The sequence below is a fragment of the Oncorhynchus mykiss genome, chromosome 10 (assembly GCF_013265735.2).
Source record: "Oncorhynchus mykiss isolate Arlee chromosome 10, USDA_OmykA_1.1, whole genome shotgun sequence".
Lineage (NCBI taxonomy): Eukaryota > Metazoa > Chordata > Actinopteri > Salmoniformes > Salmonidae > Oncorhynchus > Oncorhynchus mykiss.
Window position 1 is genome coordinate 23,732,676 of NC_048574.1, and position 22,103 is coordinate 23,754,778.

General features: G+C 42.8%; 1 protein-coding gene across 1 annotated transcript in view; it reads left to right on the top strand.

Annotated features, from left to right (window-relative positions):
- The window catches only part of LOC110533527 (protein turtle homolog B), a 198,780-nt gene that overhangs the window by 170,832 nt on the left and 5,845 nt on the right, over positions 1-22,103 (top strand). The window contains exons 18-19 of the mRNA XM_021617823.2: positions 11,408-13,087; positions 21,628-21,758. Coding sequence (XP_021473498.2) covers positions 11,408-13,087; positions 21,628-21,758 — 1,811 coding nt within the window. The remainder of the gene's footprint in view (positions 1-11,407; positions 13,088-21,627; positions 21,759-22,103) is intronic.

A 22,103-nucleotide genomic window follows, 5' to 3' on the forward strand; every position in this document is an offset into this window, starting at 1 on the left:
TAAATCTCAGGAATTGTGAAAAACTGAGTTTAAATGTATTTGGCTAAGGTGTATGTAAACTTCCGACTTCAACTGTGTGTATATATATACACTGCTCAAAAAAATAAAGGGAACACTAAAATAACACATCCTAGATCTGAATGAATGAAATATTCTTATTAAATACTTTTTTCTTTACATAGTTGAATGAGCGGACAACAAAATCACACAAAAATTATCAATGGAAATCAAATTTATCAACCCATGGCGGTCTGGATTTGGAGTCACACTCAAAATTAAAGTGGAAAACCACACTACAGGCTGATCCAACTTTGATGTAATGTCCTTAAAACAAGTCAAAATTAGGCTCAGTAGTGTGTATGGCCTCCACGTGCCTGTATGACCTCCCTACAACGCCTGGGCATGCTCCTGATGAGGTGGCGGATGGTCTCCTGAGGGATCTCCTCCCAGACCTAGACTAAAGCGAGACATGATTTCCCAGATGTGCTCAATTGGATTCAGGTCTGGGGAACGGGCGGGCCAGTCCATAGCATCAATGCCTTCCTCTTGCAGGAACTGCTGACACACTCCAGCCACATGAGATCTAGAATTGTCTTGCATTAGGAGGAACCCAGGGCCAACCACACCAGCATATGGTCTCACAAGGGGTCTGAGGATCTCATCTCGGTACCTAATGGCAGTCAGGCTACCTCTGGCGAGCACATGGAGGGCTGTGCGGCCCCCCAAAGAAATGCCACCCCACACCATGACTGACCCACCGCCAAACCGGTCATGCTGGAGGATGATGCAGGCAGCAGAACGTTCTCCACAGCGTCTCCAGACTCTGTCACGTCTGTCACATGTGCTCAGTGTGAACCTGCTTTCATCTGTGAAGAGCACAGGGCGCCAGTGGCGAATTTGCCAATCTTGGTGTTCTCTGGCAAATGCCAAACGTCCTGCACGGTGTTGGGCTGTAAGCACAACCCCCACCTGTGGACGTCGGGCCCTCATGCCACCCTCATGGAGTCTGTTTCTGACCATTTGAGCAGACACATGCACATTTGTGCCCTGCTGGAGGTCAATTTGCAGGGCTCTGGCAGTGCTCCTCCTGCTCCTCCTTGCACAAAGGCGGAGGTAGCGGTCCTGCTGCTGGGTTGTTGACCTCCTACGGCCTCCTTCACGTCTCCTGATGTACTGGCCTGTCTCCTGGTAGCGCCTCCATGCTCTGGACATTACGCTGACAGACACAGCAAACCTTCTTGCCACAGCTCGCATTGATGTCCCATCCTGGATTAGCTGCACTACCTGAGCCACTTGTGTGGGTTGTAGACTCCGTCTCATGCTACCACTAGAGTGAAAGCACCGCCAGCATTCAAAAGTGACCAAAACATCAGCCAGGAAGCATAGGAACTGAGAAATGGTCTGTGGTCACCACCTGCAGAACCACTCCTTTATTGGGGGTGTCTTGCTAATTGCCTATAATTTCCACCTGTTGTCTATTCCATTTGCACAACAGCATGTTAAATGTATTGTCAATCAGTGTTGCTTCCTAAGTGGACAGTTTGATTTCACAGAAGTGTGATTGACTTGGAGTTACATTGTGTTGTTTAAGTGTTCCCTTTATTTTTTTTGAGCAGTGTGTATTATATATACATGAACATATACACACCTTTACTTATTCTCCATCCCACCAATATGAACTATTAACTGCTAATAGGTTTAGGGTTGAAAGTAAGAAGGAGGTTTGGAAATGTCTCCCAAAAGACATAGGAACAAGGGTGTGTGTGGTGCTGCTACCAAAGCCAGACGGAGGGATACCCCCGTTCTCTCTGAAATGCATTACTTCCACAGTACTCAGTATGTAGTCCTAGCATGTGTGGGTGTCTAATGGTATGCTGAATGACTCATTGTGCCTAATAAATGGAGAGCTTGTCAGACGTGCATTGTACAAATATCTTCTTGTGTCTTTCGCTCCTCCCTGTATTCTTTATTCCTCTCTGTTTCTAGCTCTTGCTTCTATCTCCTCTCCTCCCTTTTCTCTCTGTCTTGCCTCCCTTTTGCTTTCTGCTTGTTTCTCTGACTCAGGTTATCCCCAGGTTTCTCTTCCCGTTTCTCTGACTGTATCTCTTTCTCCCCCCCTCTCTGTCTCACTGCCTCTCCATCTTTTTATCCCTACCCACACACCCTCTGTCACTCACTCCGTTTCTCTGACCATCTCTTTCTCTCTCCCTCCCTCCTCTCTGTCTCTCCTCTATCATCCCTCACTCTCTTTCTCTCTCTCTTTCTCTGTTTGGACATGTGGAAGCTCTGGAGACTCATTGACAGCATTCCTCCTCCTCCCTCTTCTCCCCTCTTTTTCTTCCTCCTCTCCCGTCTCTGTTGTATTTCCCACCGCAGGACTCCTCTTAGCCCATTGCCCGGCATAGAGCCCTACTGTGAGGGGCCAGACGCCAGCAGCTACCAGCCCCCGCCCTCCAGCCCTCAGTGAGTGTGGCTACCTGCACCTTGTTCAGCCCGCCCCTCAGTCAGTGTGCTGCTGGCTGGCTTGGCCACATGCTTCGTGTGCTGGGCACAGTCGCACGGTCACATGCTGGTTCAAGCAATTGGGGCCCTAAGCTCCCTCACGGTTCACTCACAGGAGATGCAGAATTATTGAACAGATACAGCTGTAAAAAGATACACACTAAGCAACCTACCTGGAGTCATACTTGTTTTATGGTCCATGGAGATAGTCATAGTCTTAGATGTCCAGCAGAGGGTGACGTGCGTACAGCATTGTTGGGTAGTGCCCTTTGAGAAAGCTGTTGAGCTGAATTTAAATACATCCAAATCAAGACGAAAGCCCTAGATCCCGATATCTCAGAAATTTTCCCAAATTGGGCCAACTAGCAATTCAGACCAGTACTATGAATGGTCTCCCCGAGGTGCGTGCAAACATAGCGTGATAGCACCGCGAACTGAGAAGGATTTTCAGCGGTCAGACTGCTCCAAATTCAAACTGACATATAAGCCATGGTAAGTGGTGTAACTACAGTGAATTACACTGAGTGTACAAAACATTAAGAACACCTGCTCTTTAAAAACATATATTGATGTGCTTTTGAATGCTGCTGTGTTTTTCACGCGCAACAGTTTCCTGTGTGTCAAGAATGGTCCACCACCCAAAGGACATCCGGTCCACTTAAAACAACTGTGGGAAGCATTGGATTCAACACGGGCCAGCATCCATGTGAAACACTTTCGATACCTTGTTAAGTTCATTCCCCGAAGAATTGAGGCTGTTCTGAGGGCTAAAGGGGGTGCAACTCAATATTAGGACGGTGTTCTTAATGATTTGTACACACACTGTATATGAATAACACAAGTGCCTGATTCAACATTGTACAGGAGGCCATTGTATTCAGTTTTCCCGAAATGGTACCAATTGCCCCCGATGCTGACCACCATGCTGGACATGTAAGATGAAACCACTCCAGTGTGGTTGTTTACTCTTCTTTGAATCGACAGACGACTCTGTCCCATTGAGGATTTCCACTGGGCCTACACACCCAGTATTCTCTCTTCCCATCTCGTGGGTTTCATTGGTCGGCTGCTGCTGCTGCTGCTTCTCCTCACGTCCCACCCCCTAACTTCCCTCCTGTGCCATACACTGAGAATATAACAGCAACATTAGAGGAACATATTGCCACTTGTCATGAAGCTCATGGGCATAGCATCCCATGCTCTGGTCTGACCTGTTTAAAATCTAGCACAGGTAGACCAATGGCATTTTAAGTTTGGGATGGCTATATAAAGGGAACAGGTCTGGTGTACAACAACTGGAAAGCAATGGGTTTGGTTAATTGATTACATCAGGGAGACCATTGGAAAATGTAGTCTCTTTTGTTCTACTTCAAATGAGATTGATATTCAACAGAAGCTGACAGTTATTCAGTAATTATGACAATTTGCTTTTACTGCCCCCATTATCTGTTACTTTAATTTCTAGTCAAACCTGTTGTCCCTGCATCAATGTGTACAATGTGTGGAGAGTTTGGGCAAATGTAACTTTCTTTCCCTATCAAAAGTGCAAATTACTCCCACAGTTATTTGAAGTCTGGGCTATCCAACTCCAAAAAGACCCCTAGAAGTCTTTAGTTTGGGGGAAGGTTAGGTTACCACATAATTCAAATAACTCTGTGGCAGTGACATATGTCAAGACCCACCCACACAGTTTACATATACAGTACCAGTCAAAATGTTGGACACACCTACTCAGTCAAGGGTTTTTCTTTATTTTGACTATTTTCTACATTGTAGAATAATAGCGAAGACATCAAAACTATGTAGTATCATGTAGTAACCAAAAAAGTGTTAAACAAATCAAAATGGTATATTTGAGATTCTTCAAATAGCCACCCTTTGTCTTGATGATAGCTTTCCACACTCTTAGCATTCTCTCAACCAGCTTCATGAGGTAAGTCACCTGGAATGCATTTCAATTAACAGGTGTGCCTTGGCATTCTCTCAACCAGCTTCACCTGGAATGCTTTTCCAACAGTCTTGGAGGAGTTGAGCACATTTTGACTGCTTTTCCTTCACTGCGGTCCAACTCATCCCAAACCATCTCAATTGGGTTGAGGTCGGGTGATTGTGGAGGCCATGTCATCTGATGCAGCTCTCCATCACTCTCCTTCTTGTTCAAATTGTCCTGTTGAAAAACAAATGACAGTCCCACTAAGCGCAAACCAGATGGGATGGCGTATCACTGCAGAATGCGGTGGTAGCCATGCTGGTTAAGTGTGCCTTGAATTCTAAATAAATCACAGACAGTGTCACCAGCAAAGCACCATCACACCTCCTCCTTCATGCTTCACGGTGGGAACCACACATGCAGAGATCATCCGTTCACCTACTCTGCTTCTCACAAAGACATGCCGGTTGGAACCAAAAATCTCAAATTTGGACTTGTCAGACTAAGGTACAGATTTCCACCAGTCTAATGACCATTGTTCGTGTTTCTTGGCCCAAGCAAGTCTCTTCTTATTATTGGTGTCCTTCAGTAGTAGTTTATTTGCAGAAATGTGACCATGAATGCCTGATTCACGCAGTCTCCTCTGAACAGTTGATGTTGAGATGTGTCTGTTACTTGAACTCTGTGAAGCATTTATTTGGGCTGCAATTTTTGAGGCTGGTAACTCTAATGAACTTATCCTCTGCAGCAGAGGCAACTCTGCATGGTGGTCCTCATGAGAACCAGTTTCATCATAGCGCTTGATGATTTTTGAAGAATCTTTCAAAGTTGTTGAAATTTTCCGTATTGACTGACCTTCATGTCTTAAAATAATGATGTACTGTCATTTCTCTTTGCTCTTTTCTGTATACCACCCCTACCTTGTCACAACACAACTGATTGACTCAAATGCATTAAGAAGGAAAGAAATTCCATAATTGAACTTTTAACAAGGCACACCTGTTAATTGAAATGCATTCTGGGTGACTACCTCATGACTACCTCATCTGGGCAAGGCAAGGGTGGCTACTTTGAAGAATCTCAAATATAAATATACAACTTTTTAGGTTACTACATGATTCCATATGTGTTATTTCATAGTCTTGATGTGTTCACTATTATTCTACAATGTATAAAATAGTAAAAATATAGAAAAACCCTTGAATGAGTAGTTGTGTCCTAACTTTTGACTGGGACTGTACATGCATGGGCAGCACTTTTGACTGGGAATGAAAGTTACAGATTGTGGTTTAAACATAGCAAATACGTTGCCATAAAAATGTCAACATCATTCAGTTCTTAATTTAACTGTGGGTTGAAAGTTCCGGTAACAATTTACTTGAAGTGTGCAGGTGTAATCCATTATGCTGTTAGAATGCATCATAAGACTTGTCATAAGAATGTATGGCCCCCTTATTATTATCTTATAATTACTCTCATAATCATCCTTACTAAATAAGCCATTTTGAGTCACTTTTAAGAAAATGTCCTACATTTCCTACATAGATGGACATATTATAAGCGTATTATAAGAAATAAAGGTTCATACATGATCTCACACAAATGATCAATGAACCTACCAGGTACCACCCCAAAGCCATAAACACGGGTACCTTCATAGATATCATCCTAACCAACTTGCCCTCTAAATACACCTCTGATATCATCCTAACCAACTTGCCCTCTAAATACACCTGCTGTTTTCCTGAATATCCTGGAAGGATATTCATCTCATCCCGTCAGTAGAGGATGCCGTTTTTTTTTTAATGCCTTCCTCACCATCTTAAATAAGCATGCCCCATTCAAGAAATGTAGAACCAGGAACAGATATAGCCCTTGGTTCTCTCCAGACCTGACTGCCCTTAACAAACACAAAAACATCCTATGGCGTTCGGCATTAGCATCGAACAGCCCCCGTGATATGCAACTTTTCAGGGAAGCTAGAAACCAATATACACAGGCAGTTAGAAAAGCCAAGTCTAGATTTTTCAAGCAGAAATTTGTTTCCTGCAACACAAACTCAAAAAAGTTCTGGGACACTGTAAAGTCCATGGAGAATAAGAACACCTCCTCCCAGCTGCCCACTGCACTGAGGATAGGAAACACTGTCACCACCGATAAATACACTATAATTGAGAATTTCAATAAGCATTTTTCTACGGCTGGCCATGCTTTCCACCTGGCTAACCCTACCCCGGTCAACAGCACTGCACCCCCCACAGGAACTCGCCCAAGCCTTCCCCATTTCTCCTTCTCGCAAATCCAGTCAGCTGATGTTCTGAAAGAGCTGCAAAATATGGACCCCTACAAATCAGCCGGGCAAGACAATCTGGAACCTATCTTTCTAAAATTATCTGCCGAAATTGTTGCAACCCCTATTACTAGCCTGTTCAACCTCTCTTTCGTGTCGTCTGAGATTCCCAAAGATTGGAAAGCAGCTGCGGTCATCCCCCTCTTCAAAGGGGTGGGACACTCTTGACCCAAACTGCTACAGACCTATATCTATCCTACACTGCCTTTCTAAGGTCTTCGAAAGCCAAGTCAACAAACAGATTACCAATCATTTCAAATCCCACCATACCTTCTCGCTATGCAATCTGGTTTCAGAGCTGGTCATGGGTGCACCTCAGCCACGCACTCAAGGTCCTAAACGATATCTTAACCGCCATCGATAAGAAAGAAACAATACTGTACAGCCGTGTTCATTGACCTGGGCAAGGCTTTCGACTCTGTCAATCACCACATCCTCATCAGCAGACTCGATAGCCTTGGTTTCTCAAACGATTGCATCGCCTGGTTCACCAACTACTTCTCTGATAGAGTTCAGTGTGTCAAATCGGAACGCCTGTTGTCCGGGCCTCTGGCAGTCTCTATGGGGGTGCCGACTCTCTTCTCTGTTTGGACCGACTCTCTTCTCTGTATACATCAATGATGTCGCTCTTGCTGCTGGTGAGTCTCTGATCCACCTCTACGCAGACGACATCATTCTGTATACTTTTGGCCCTTCTTTGGACACTGTGTTAACAAACCCTCCAGCTGAGCTTCAATGCCATACAACTCTCCTTCCGTGGCCTCCAATTGCTCTTAAATACAAGTTAAACTAAATGCATGCTCTTCAACCGATCGCTGCCTGCACCTGCCCGCCCGTCCAACATCACTACTCTGGACGGTTCTGTCTTAGAATATGTGGACAACTACAAATAACTAGGTGTCTGGTTAGACTGTAAACTCTCCTTCCAGACTCACATCAAACATCTCCAATCCAAAGTTAAATCTAGAATTGGCTTCCTATTTCGCAACAAAGCATCCTTCAATCATGCTGCCAAACATACCCTTGTAAAACTGACCATCCTACCGATCCTCGACTTCGGCGATGTCATTTACAAAATAGCCTCCAATACCCTACTCAATGAATTGGATGCAGTCTATCACAGTGCCATCCGTTTTGTCACCAAAGCCCCATATACTACCCACCACTGTGACCTGTACGCTCTCGTTGGCTGGCCCTCGCTTCATACTCGTCGCCAAACCCACTGGCTCCAGGTCATCTACAAGACCCTGCTAGGTAAAGTCCCCCCTTATCTCAGCTCGCTGGTCACCATAGCAGCACCCACCTGTAGCATGCGCTCCAGCAGGTATATCTCTCTGGTCACCCTCAAAACCAATTCTTCCTTTGGCCGCCTCTCCTTCCAGTTCTCTGCTGCCAATGACTGGAACGAACTACAAAAATCTCTGAAACTGGAAACACTTATCTCCCTCACAAGCTTTAAGCACCAGCTGTCAGAGCAGTTCCCAGATTGCTGAAACCTGTACATAGCCCATCTATAATTTAGCCCAAACAACTACCTCTCCCCCTACTGTATTTATTTAGTTTCTTTGCACCCCATTATTTATATCTCTACCTTGCACATTCTTCCACTGCAAATCGACCATTCCAGTGTTTTACTTGCTATATTGTATTTACTTCGCCACCTTGGCCTTTTTTTTTTGCCTTTACCTCCCTTCTCTCACCTAATTTGCTCACTTTGTATATAGACTTATTTTTCTACTGTATTATTGGCTGTATGTTTGTTTTACTCCATGTGTATCTCTGTGTAATTGTATGTGTCGAACTGCTTTGCTTTATCTAGGCCAGGTCGCAATTGCAAATGAGAACTTGTTCTCAACTTGCCTACCTGGTTAAATAAAGGTGAAATAAAAAATAAATACAATTATATCAAGCATGCAGGCTTTCATCAAAGGCTTTCCAAAGTCAAATTAATTTTGACAGAATTAATTTTAGACTTTTGGAAATGTTAATGTGGCTGTCTGCAGGACGTACTCACATAATACATAGTTGTTCTATGTCAGTTTCAACATAAATATTTAATCTCATCAAATTTCACTGTGGTTTCTCATGAGTTTGTCCTATCTTTAGACAAGCAAGTTTTTTCACTGTTACTTTGTTGTCAATAACAATAGCACCTTTTTTTTTGCTAGAATGAACAGCATACTGTAGAAATCTCCCTCATGTTGGTATGTCACAAAAAGTCTTAGCTGAATATACCTTGTGTCCTTCCAGATTGTTTGCAGCCGAGCAGCCCCTGAATCTCTTTGTGATGAACCTGCCCCTGCACACCCGAGCTTGACTTAACCCTGCCCAACCATGAAACCCTTTCTTATTTTCTTTGTGAATTGATTTCATGTGATACGTAGTTAATTCAACACAATGTTATTTTCTCCGGCAGTTACTCTTTTCTATGCTTTGCTGTTTTCCTCTCAGCTATTCTGTTGGATTCTTTGAAAAGTCAAGAGTATTTAGTGTTAAGTTTAGTAGAGTGAGTATGTGTAATGGTAAGCATACAGTGTTGGTGCCAAATGGTGCTCATGTTACTGTATAAAAGCACATGGCACATTATATACAGTACATACAGTAACATACTAGAAGTATAATGTTGTATATGTGACCACCTGTAATTTTACAGCGTTGTAATCAAACCAGTGAATCTATATGACCAGGAGAACCCTTATGAGGTTCTCACTTTTACATATGTGTATTGTCCTCATCTGCTGTACTGCTAAAAGTCATTCTATAACCAGTGTTAATACATCTTTGTCTCATAATAATATGAGCGGTGACAATCTTAACATGAAAAATGGCACATTCAGTAAATGTCATACTATATTCAAAAGTGATTTTTATAGAAACAAACAAGCCAGCATATTACATATTACAGTTCTATCTAGACTGAAGTATGTGTATAGCATTGCTTGTAATAGCTATTTCTATGTATTCAACTTGTTGATATAGTTTTAGATATTATGAACCACATGAGTAGTAGATATTGAATAGCTTGCTGGAAGAATCTTGAATGTGGGTTGTGCTCTGCGTCCAGTGGAGTCAGATGTGTTTGCCTGTGTCACGCACTCTACTTGAAGACCCTGCACCACAACAGACAGTGCCTTCTGCGGAGAGAGAACGTACGTGCCTCATACGTAGCAGAGAATGAGAACGTCATTGCTTTTCAATGCGGGTCCTCGACTGTCAGTTGCCTTAGAAACTCAGCCCCTCCATTGCCACCGCAGACATCACAAGCACAGCTAGGCCTTAGTGATTCAGCAAAATAGAGAGACTGAAAAGCCTCAGCCTTACATTGTATTTTGGTACTCTGAATAAAGTATTATCATATCGTCCAGATTTTTCTCTTTTCTTTTCTGGAAAATGCTTGTTGTTCCTCATTTCTTGGTATAACATAAATACTCTCTTTGACTAAATGGGCTTTCAAATTTCTTCCTAATGAATAAAACCCATACAACTAATAACAAACACGTAGTCCAATTTCTACAATGAGAACCTTAGAATGTACTGTATTCTAAGTGGATATTCTTAAATTCAAATCACAATTTGAAATACAAATAACATGCATGTCAACACCACATATAAATATAGTGAGAACAAGGCTCGAGAGTATGTGGTCCAGGGAAGTTTGAGTAATGACAAGACTTATCGAGAAAAAAGGAGGGGAAAAGGGAGAGATGCCCACTCTGCTAAAGATGATCACCTGAGTTATCAAGATGGCCATGTCTGGGCAATGGGAATGTGTGGGTGTGATGGGGGAGCATGTAAGAACCAACCAGAGGCAATGACTATCAGAGGTTTATTCAAATCTAAGTAAATGGAAAGGTCAGGTGATACAACACACACATTAAGCATTGTTATTCCACTGAGAGACACTTAATTAATGTGACTGACTTCACATCAATTACACTACCATGACTGAACAATGAAAATATTACTCAATCAGAAACTAACAGGCAGACATGATTTATAATCGGCACAGTCTCCTGTTGAGCTGTTCAAGTGATGCGGTTGAGCAAATGGAAAGTTAATAGAAAACATAGACTGTTAACCCTGCACATAAAATATACTTTACTCAGTGGGTCATCTGACTCCATACCAAGATCATGCACCTATGACTCAACCATGCACCTATGACTCAACAATTTATTTAGAATGTTGCGTAGGAGAGCAGTCCAAAACTCTAAAGTTACTGCTGCACATGGTCCCTCCATCTCCATCCTCTATTCATAATCAACATTCAATCACTGCCTTGTCAGATCAAATCATTTGCGCATCGTAGCAGTGTCTGAAATCCCCATTTAAACTTCAGGCTCAAACTAAACTTATTCAGATAAACAATTATGACAATATTTATTTTGTTACCTAAAATAAGAAACACTTATAGTCAGAGCTTGGCTCTTTAAAAAAATATTTTTTTATGGATACATGTGTCATCTCTGATTGGAGACTTTATTTTATTTATTCCATCGTAATTTCCAGTTAAAATGTTGCCTGGCAGTAAAGGCATCGACAGAGGTGCTTAGTTTGGTTGTTTGCTGAGTCATGTTAAAGGAGGCAGGCATTGACTGGCCTTCTGTCTTTCCATTGTTTCTCAGGTCCTCCTCTGGTAAGGTGAGTCCGGAGAGTATGCGTTCCATGGGACAACCATCAGAGTGTTCTGAGGACGGGCATAGCATGAGCATGAAGAAGATCCCCCCGAGTTCTGCGAAGAAGGAAGAACTCTCTCTGTACAAGAAAACCAAGCGAGCAATAACGAGCAAAAAGTACAGCGTCTCCAAGTATGAAATGGAGGCAACCACGCCCATTGAGTTGATCAGCCGAGGCCCTGATGGACGCTTCGTCATGGACCCCAGCGACATGGAGATGATTTCCATCAAGCCCCGGCGAATTGAGGGCTTCCCCTTCGTCGAAGAGTCAGACCGCTATCCCGAATTCCGCCAGTCAGATGAGGAGAACGATGATCCCGGGCCCATGCCCCCCGTCATGGCAACCCTTCGACCTCACCAAATCTCCCCCATCTCCAGCCAGGAGTCTTACCTGCAGCCACCAGCCTACAGCCCCCGCTTTCAGAGACCCATGGAAGGTATGACCATCATGGAGAGCAGTCGGCTTGGGGCCACGGGGCAGATCCAAGGCTCCCTGCACCACAGAGCCTTCCCCCAGAGCCACGATCATTTCTACGGGTACCTTGACAGGCCTGGGGAACCCGACCCTCCACCCCCTTTCTACATGGTAGACACCAGCCCTCTGAGCTCTGTCATGTCATCACCACCTTACCACCCCGAAGGGCCCTTTGGTCACCACCGCATCCCTGAGGAGATGGGGGAAGGAGATATTCATCACTATGCCGTCTCAAGCTTCCCCCTTCCCCTGACGCTTACCTCTTCCTCTCACTCCCCGGAGATCTGGCACAGACCCGATTTCCCCTTTGCAAATCTGGAAAGGCCCCACTTCATTTTCCCACCCCACCAACCTTTGCATCTCCACCGGGAACCTTTCTTTCCTCCTCCCCATGTTCTTCCCCCTGGTGCTCTCCAGCCATCCTCTCTCCAGGTGCCCTCCTATCCCGGTGTTCTGCAGCTGGAGGTCCCAAAGAGCTGTCCAGGCAAGTCTCCCAGCAAGGTCAAGCCTCAGGGCCTTCCAGTCAAGCGTTTAGCTATGCAAGAGGCTCAGAGTCTAGGGAAGCTAAGACACATAAGCTACGGTATGGGTGTGCCGGTTTTGCCTTACCCCGACCCAACAGCCCTCATGGGCAGCCCTAGCACATTCAGTAGCCTGGACACCCGGTGGTTTGAGCCTACCCCCCGGCTCAGCCCCAGGCAGGCTCGTAGAATGGAGCCTAGCATGATGGTCCTCCAACCTTCCCGCCTCTCGCCCCTCACCCAGAGTCCACTTAGTTCCCACGAGGGCTCCCCAGAGATTCTAGTGCGACCGCGTCCCCGTCCTAGCTTCGTCCAGCCCTCCATACCTCCAGAGATGTCTGAGATCACCCTGCTTCCCCCCTCTTCAGCCAGCTTCTCTCGGAGGTCGTCTCCCTCTTCCTCTCCCGCCCATGGTCAGGTTAGCAAGAGGGCAAGTCCCAGCTTCCGCTCCCACATGGCCTTTGCCACCTCCGCCACAAGCTACCCGTCCCAGTCCCCGTCACCCCCCATGGAAAGCAGCAACATGTTTGGGCAGATCCCAAGTGATCCCATTGGGCAGATACCATCCCAGAAGAGAACTGAGGAGGAAGTCCTTCCGTCCGAGCCCTCTCCACCCCAGTTTTCAGCTTCAGGGTAGGTGCACTAGGCCTTCAGAGAGGGATTTACTTGTTATCTGCCCCATTACCAATTGCTTTAACTTGTTAGGTTGCACCTTGAGTTCTGAACACAGTTACATTGAAGACAATTTTGGTTCTACTTTTAAAAGCTAAATACACTTGTCAGGAAAATTTGGGTTGGACTACATACAAATGTCAGTTTTTAGAGTGAAATATCAATATATATTTTTTTATTGACAAATGACTTAATCAAATAATAGAATTTATGATGATAAATTGACTAGGGACTCTTACATTATTCATTGCAATGTAATTTTGCTGTATAGATTTATTTTATGGGCTTGGGAGTTCTGACGTTTTTAACTCGATCAATGCTGCTTTTCATGTAAGACATCAACTTTCAAACATCCATCCATTGAATCTGTGAAGCACTGTACCAAACTTGTCTTTTGACAAACCCCGATTGTTAATTTTCCTCTAAATTCGGACTTGGTGGATCAACTCCTTTGTGACCTAACAAGAGAAATGATTTGCTTCACAGATTACCTTACAGACCTTTCGGGGCTACAGTAAGTCTTTGGAGAAATTGCCATTATTATCTAAACCATTTCAAATGCATTGTGCAGTTTGTTTGATACAAGCCCCTAAAAGCCTGGAATCAGAGGGACATCACCACAGGATCCCTGGTTTTCCATGTGTGTCATGCTTTACCCTGCTTTCACCCAACAGGAGGAATCCCATATGTGCATCCGAATTGACTTTCAGACAAAACAAACACCATTGCTGTGTCTAACTCTTAGGCCTTTTAGGACTCGGTATTTATCATGCAGAGGGTACTTTTATGAGAGTCCATCTCAGCAGGCACAGGGGGGTCCATCCTCGTCCTTAGTAACCTGACTGCATGAACTGCCTCTTCCCTGAACCTTCCATCCCAACCCCATCCCTCACCCACCCCTCCATTGCTCCCAGGACATCCCTGGTCTGACTGCCAGGGAGGCTTGTTGGGCGAAGCGTGTTGCAGGGATCTGTCTGCTTTCATGTGTTGCAATGTCTCCATCATTATTGATTAGGGGCAGTTGGTGGTTCTTGATGGCTCCTGGAGTCTTACCTGCTTTGTTTTTGATTGATCTCAGCTATCTGGGCAGCGTTGTTGTGACCAGGTCCTCTACACCACAATAGGTAAGGGTTGGATCCATGTCTGAAAGGGGGGGGGGCAGCAGGTGGGGCTTTGAATCACCTCGTCCTTTAAAGGGGAATACGAGTCTTTCGGTCTTGCTTTGTTTAGTTTGTTACTCCAATCAACTTGCATTTCCTTTTTTCAAAGTACTATGCATTTTGAGTCCTACAGTCTGCAATAATGTATGCATTCTGACATAAACATGCATATGTCACCCTTTATGATAATTGATTTGGAGGTTAGACACATACAAAGCCTTCAGAAAGTATTCATACCCCTTGACTTATTCCACATTTTATTGTGTTACAGCCTGAAAACAAAATGGATGTTTTTCCTCAACCATCTACACCAGGGGTTCTTAAACTTTTTGATGTGCAACCCTAAGTAACAGTACAGAAAAAAAATGATCAGGCCTATTGTACATCTTACTGTATAAATTATTGTTGATAGAAAGTCTAGGTTGGAACTGTTGCTCTTAAAATACATATGTTTTATTCTGAACTGGAATAAACAGATTGATCACATCAAACAGATGTAGACCAGAAAACACACACATACACACAGTCCTAATGAGAGGTGGGCTCAGTTTTTGACAGTGCAACACTGAGGTCATGGTCAGCATTGACACTGTTTCTGTACTTGAGAACTCTGACTTGCATAGGTATGTGGTGCCAAACTGGATCAGAATATCTACTGCTTTCTCAGTCAGACAGGAGACCGCTTCCTGCTGCAGATGAGCAACCCAGAACTGTGTGAGTGTTTGCCTCCAGTTCAGAATAAAAAAAATATTACTTGTATTTTTACAGCAACAGTTCCAAGCTAGACTTGTTTCCAACAATAATTTATACAGTAAACTGTACAGTAGGCCTGATACTTTTTCATCTTCATCTGTACTGTTTCTTAGGGTTGCACTATCAGGAGCTAGTTAACGTAAACTCACGTAAAGTCGTACATCGCCTTGGTCCGTACAATTGCCCTTATTTTAGCGCCCCCAAAAAACGTAATACTTCCAGATCAACTGTAATATCAATACCATTGTAAAGCACAATTTCTCCCCTTTCCAACAGAATCAATTACATGACCTAAACACTGCCCGTTTCTGCATAATTCAAGCAGGCAATGAGCCCCGTCGGATCTTTTTAAAAATGGCGAGTGGGGAAGCAAAACTAATGCGTGATAGTGAGAAGGAGAGATGTCGTGTGGGAAAATAGCTTTTTTTCACTCGATCTGTCCAACTTATCACCTTATTGCCTCTAAAATTTAAATAAAACACTATAAAGAGTTTATATAATGTGTCATTACATGACTATTTGAAGGTTTGTGTCGAATTTGAAGGGCGGTTTATAGGGCGGTGCTAAAGTGATCTAGTAAAGTAAACAGCGGCTTTGACAATGATGATCGCATGCAATAATGATGCAAAAAATGACTAGGTATCCCCCTTACCATTTCTTGTTTTTAAAGGATGAGAGAAGTGCTACACCTGGTGGAGAGAGATTGTAAGACAGAAATAGTTGCTTTATGTGTGCTGTACTTTGCGACATGACATGTCCCGATGTAACGGAGGGTCCGTTAATTCAACTTTTCTCCAATACTATAGAGCCATTACCATGTCGATCAACGCTTGAATAGAAACCTAGTTCACCACCCGATTTTGAAGTCAACACAGTCTCATTAGTTTTCTTTGTAGCCTCGTTTGAATGTCGTGGTTACGCACATTTGTACGGAATGGGGTGAGTTTATGTTACCTTGCTTTGGCTAACGTTAGCTATTAGCTGTGTAACGTTACAAGGCCAGGGGATTGTTTGAAAGAGAAACTCATATCTACTACTATGAGAGATAGTACTCCCTTATTTCTGCTTATCATCACCTGTTATAAAATGTAAACAATGCTTTGCTAGTTGACTTACTTTTCCACTTTCGAAGCAGTTTCCTGAAGCATTCTGCCCTGTTCTGAAATAACACCCTGGGTTTACCGTTATGTTGTGCCTGGATGTTTGGTCAGGACGTGTCGTTTTATTAATTTGCTCGTTTTGAGAGACTCATTACTAAGCACTTCCCCACACAAAACACAGTGGGCGTTCCTCGTTATTTCTCAAAGTTTGTATGAAAGAGACATAAAGTCATCACTGTATTTGCGTTTCATTACGATTGAGCTCAGTCAGAACTTGTGGCTAGCATGAGTCCAATTCATTACAGCGGTGAGTGATGGCGAGTGGGAAAAACAAGTCAGTGGCTTGAACGGAAAACTGCAGGAAAAAGATCCGGTAAACCGCGAAGCACACAGGGCATCTCCCAATACCTCTCCCACTCGAGAAGCTGCCAAACTGAGCCGAGACCGCTGCTAAACAGAGATCGCAATGAACCAAGAGCTGCAGTTGCGCTTGGCCAAGTCAATTCCAGTAATTTATTAAATAATTATACATTTACGTCGCGACCCACCATTAACAGGTCCCGTCGCAACCCATACTTTAAGAAACGCCGATCTACACACACACAACCCCATAATGACAAATTGAAACAATTTTTTTTTTAGATACAGTACCAGTCAAACAGTACTACTCATTCCGTGTTTTTTCTTTATTTTGACTATTTTCTACATTGTAGAATAATAGTGAAGGCATAAACTATGAAATAACACATATGGAATCATGTAGTAACCAAAAAAGTGTTAAACAAATCCAAATATATTTTAGATGTTTGATTCTTAAAAGTAGCCACCCTTTGCCTTCGTGACAGCTGTACACACTCTTGGCATTCTCTCAACTAGCTTCATGTGGAATGCTTTTCCAACAGTCTTGAAGGACATCCCACAGCTGAGCACTTGTAGGCTGCTTTTCCTTCACTCTGCTGTCCGACTCATCCCAAACCATCTCAATTGGGTTGAGGTCGGGTGATTGTGGAGGCCAGGTCATCTGATGCAGCGCATCAGTTTTGGGACATTGTACTATTGAAAAATATATTATAGTCCCACTAAGGGCAAACCAGATGGGATGGCGTATCACTGCAGAATGATGTGGTAGCCATGCTGGTTAAGTGTCTCTTGAATTCTAAATAAATCACTGACAGTGTCACCAGCAAAGCACCCTCACACCTCCTCCTCCATGCTTCACAGTGGGAACCACACATGCGGAAATCATCCGTTCACCTACTCACAAAGACACGGCAGTTGGAACCAGAAATCTCAAATTTGGGCTCATCAGACCAAAGGACAGATTTCCACCGGTCTAATGTCCATTGCTCATATTTCTTTGCCCAAGCAAGTCTCTTATTATTATTGGTGTCCTTCAGTAGAGGTTTCTTTGCAGAAATTCAACCACGAAGGCCTGATTCACACAGTATCCCTTGAACAGTTGATATTGAGATGTGTCTGATACTTGAACTCTGTGAAACATTTATTTGGGCAGCAATCTGAGGTGCAGTAAACTCCAATGAACTTATCTTCTGTAGCAGAGGTAATTCTGTGTTTTCCTTTCCTGCGGCGGTCCTCATGAGAGACAGTTTCATCATAGCGCTTGATGGTTTTTGCGACTACACTTGAAGAAAGGTTCTTCAAATTTCCGCATTTACTGACCTTCATGTTTTAATGTAATGATGGACTGTCATTTCTCTTTGCTTATTTGAGCTGTTCTTGCCTTATTGTGGACTTGGTCTTTTACCAAATAGGGCTACCATACCACACCTACCTTGTCACAACACAACTGATTGGCTCAAACGCATTAAGAAGAGAGAGAAATTCTACAAATTAACTTTGAACAAGGCACACCTGTTAAATTAAACACATTCCAGGTGACCTCATGAAGCCAAGAGTGTGCAAAGCTGTCATCAAGGCAAAGGATGGCTACATTGAAGAACCTCAAATATAAAATATATTTAGATTTGTTTAACACTTTTTTGGTTACTACATGATTCCATATGTGTTATTTCATAGTTTTGATGTCTTCACTATTATTCTACAATGTAGAAAATAGTAAAAAATAAAGAAAGACCTTGAAGTGAGTAGGTGTGTCCAAACTTTTGACTAGTACTGTATGTTTGCAAATTTATTGAAAATGAAATACAGAAATATTTTATTTACGTAAGTATTCACACTCCTGAGTCAATACTTTGTAGAAACACCTTTGGCAGTGATTACAGCTGTGAGTCTTTCTGGGTAAATCTCTAAGAGCTTTTCACACCTGATTGTGCAACATTTGCCCATTATTATTTTCAAAATTCTTCAAGCTCTCATTGCTTGACAACCATTTTCAGGTCTTGCCATATATTTTCAAGTAGATTTAAGTCAAATCTGTAACTTTTCCCCTCAGGAACATTCACTGTCTTCTTGGTAAGCAACTCCAGTATAGATTTGGCCTTGTGCTGAAAGGATAATTAATCTCCCTGTGTCTGGTGGAAAGCAGACTGAACCATGTTTTCCTCTTGCATTTTGCCTGTTTGCTTAGCTCCATTCCTTTTTTTTATCCAGAAAAAAAACTCCACAGTCCTTAACGATTACAAGCATACCCACAACATAATGCAGCCACCACTATGCTTGAAAATATCCCTGAGCGGTTTCCTTTCTTCCCGGCAAATAAGTTAGTAAGGACACCTGTATCTTTGTAGTGACTGGGTGTATTGACACACCATCCAAGGTGTAATTAATATCTTCACCATGCTCAAACGAATATTCAATGTCTGCTTTTATTTTTTTTTACCCATCTACCAACAGGTGCCCTTCTTTGTGAGCCATTGGAAAACCTCCCTGGTTTTTGTGGTTGACTCTGTGTTTGAAATTCACTGCTTGACTGTGGGACCTTACCGATAATTCCATGTGTGGGGTACAAAGATGAGGTAGTCATTCAAAAGTAACGTAAACACTTTTATTGCACACAGAGTGAGTCCATGCAACTCATTATTTGACTTGTCAAGCACATTTTTACTCCTAAACTTATGTAGGCTTGCCATAGGTAGCTTGTTGGTTAGAGCGTTGGGCCAGTAACCAAAAGGGTGCTGGATCAAATCCCCACGGTAAAAATCTGTCATTCTGCCCCTGAACAAGGCAGTTATCCCACTGTTCCCTGTGCACTGTGGGTGTTGATTAAGGTAGCCCCCCACACCTCTCTGATTCAGAGGGGTTGGGTTAAATGCGGAAGACACATTTCAGTTGAGAGCATTCAGTTGTACAACTCACTAGGTATCCCCCTTTCCCTTAACAAAGGGACTGAATACTTATTGACTCAAGACATTTCAGCTTTTCATTTTTAAATGATTTGTAAAAATTCAGAAAAAATATTCCACTTTCACATTATGGGCTATTGTGTGTAGACCAGTGACAAACAAAATCTCAATTTAATCCATTTAAAATTCAGGCTGTAACACAAAAAACTATGAAAAAAGTCAAGGGGTGTGAATACTGTCTGAAGGCACTGTATCACTGACACAACTGCATGCTTGAGTTGAATGCTAACAACACTATTACAACATTCTTTTTCGATGAAGAATGTTTTGGTTAATTACCATGACAGCTGACAGGTACATATAAAAAGCTGAAAGAAAGTCCTTGCACAAGCAAGGCCCTGACAAAAATGTTATCTGTTCTGTTGACCACAGAAGCATTATTATGTATAATGGTGTTACTTTGGCAGCTTAGCTGCACTTATCCTTACTTTTTTGTGCTTTCTTTTGTGTCTTCATTAAGAATAAGCAGTAGATATCAGAGGAAATATATATGTATCTGACAAAGACAATTACAATTGTAATAGCCTTTTTCTAAGCCTACCCAATGTTATATTATAGATTGTCCAGACTGTAGTAGCTTGTCTCTCTCGTCTAGTCTTGTGGGTTGTGGCAATGGGCACTTTGTTATGTCCTCTTTGACTTGTTACATTCTTAGCATTCCTCTCAAGCAGTAGACATACTATCCTTTCTTACTTAAGGTGCTTTTGTATAATACACCAATTAAATATTTTGGACCCATGCTCTTAGGAAATATTTTATATGATTGGCAGTCGAAACTCCCTTAACTTCAGTCAGTATGAAACAAAACACGCAAATAACCTAATTACACTTGTAAGTTTGGACTGCAGAACAGTTCTCACTACCATGTGAAGCAAGTGTCCTTCCACAACTGTTGACACACTTTCTTGATATTGTGGGGAAAGTAGCATTAGCCCAGGATGTGAGGGGGACCAAGCACCCCTGGTTTTAGGTCCACAGTCCTATGAAGTGCTTTTATATAATACTATAATATAAACCATTTAGCAGACGCTTTTATCCAAAGCGAATTGCAGTCATATGTGCATACATTTTAAGTATGGGTGGCCCCAGGAATCAGCCCCACAATCCTGGCGTTGCAAGCGCCATGCTCTACCAACTAAGCCATACATGACCACTTTTCAGAGTATTCCCTTTTAAAGTCCTGTTCCATGTGCAAACTGCCATGCATGCCATCGCTAAATATTTATATTCAGTTCCCCCCCAAAAAACAAATATCTGAATAAACTCTTGTTACATTTGTTGTCCGAGTGCTTCGTTTTGGTTTTGGCTTATTTTTCGTAATGTGACTGTTCCCAAGTAGCCATTTTCCCCTCCCGCCATCTCTCCCTGTCAGCATGGTGAAGCCCATTGTAGACAGTATCCATGTCTATGAATACATATTGATGATGCTTTGTCGCTCAGCTGTGATTTTCCCCCTCTTCTAAAAGCCTTCAATTTCTCTCTGCAGCCACAGCTGGAGGACAGCCCCTTTGTAATGCTATTTGTTTTCGTGTCTTTTGAGGAACTGGTGTGTTGGTGACAGAATTTGTGGGCTGCCGTTTTAAGGTGCCTCGGTATCTGGATAGGGATACTCGTTCATGTTCTACAAATGACAATATTGTTTCAGATTTGCAACTGTTCTTTTCAGAATAAAAATGGTAAAATAAACCATAAGAAAGTGTTGCTCTTTACACTTAAGCTTGAAATCAAATTCCATTTGTAGGGTTTATTTTTTATTATATATATCTTTTCACTCCCCTCTGAAAATAACATGTGCAAATCTTTTTTCTAAATGTTTAAGCACTGTAATAATCTTGTATACCTCACCTTGGGATAAATTGACGCATCACAACTTTGTTACAAGGATGATTATATTTTTTAACAAATCATAGAACAGATAGTGTAAAATACAGGAACACCCTAGATTCAAGTCACACAAACATACCTTTTGATTTCGTTTGGCCGAACTATTGGCTTTGTTCAGTCAGAAACCTCAGGTGTGTCACATTGCTCCAAACGTTAGGTAATGTGAAGCAGAACTCATAAGGTTTGATCCTTGGACTTTGAGGGCCTCTCATGCAGACAGAGAGGTCCAGTAGACAGATGTTCCTCAGGGTTACGTGTCTTCTCCCTCCTTTTTTGTTCAGAAATCGTCGAGGTGAGCCGAGTGCCCCTGCGGGGTCTGAGAGGTTTGATGCATTGAGGTACCAACGTATTAAAAAGGCCAAGAAGATGATGGTGGTCAACAACAACAACTCCAAGTCCAGAAGAAAAACAGGTGAGTCCTCTGGCATTGTGGTTGTATGGTCCTGACGTAAGACAATGATTGAATAACATGCACATTTTGTGGCATACCGCTCTTATGACAGAAATTGTGTCTGGCAGACTCTGGCAGATTTGTTTTCAGTAGCCATATATATTTTTAGAGGCTTCACCACAGCAGGATTAACAAGGACTTTCTCTTTTACAGGCGCCAATCAAATTACATATATGCATCATACGATGCTATCTACTCAGCGGCACGCCACTATGGTGTGATTAAGGTACCATGGTGTGATATTTTCCCCATCTCTGATACCCACCCGTAGTGGTGGTAACACCAAGGTAGTTCCCTCAATGAGTT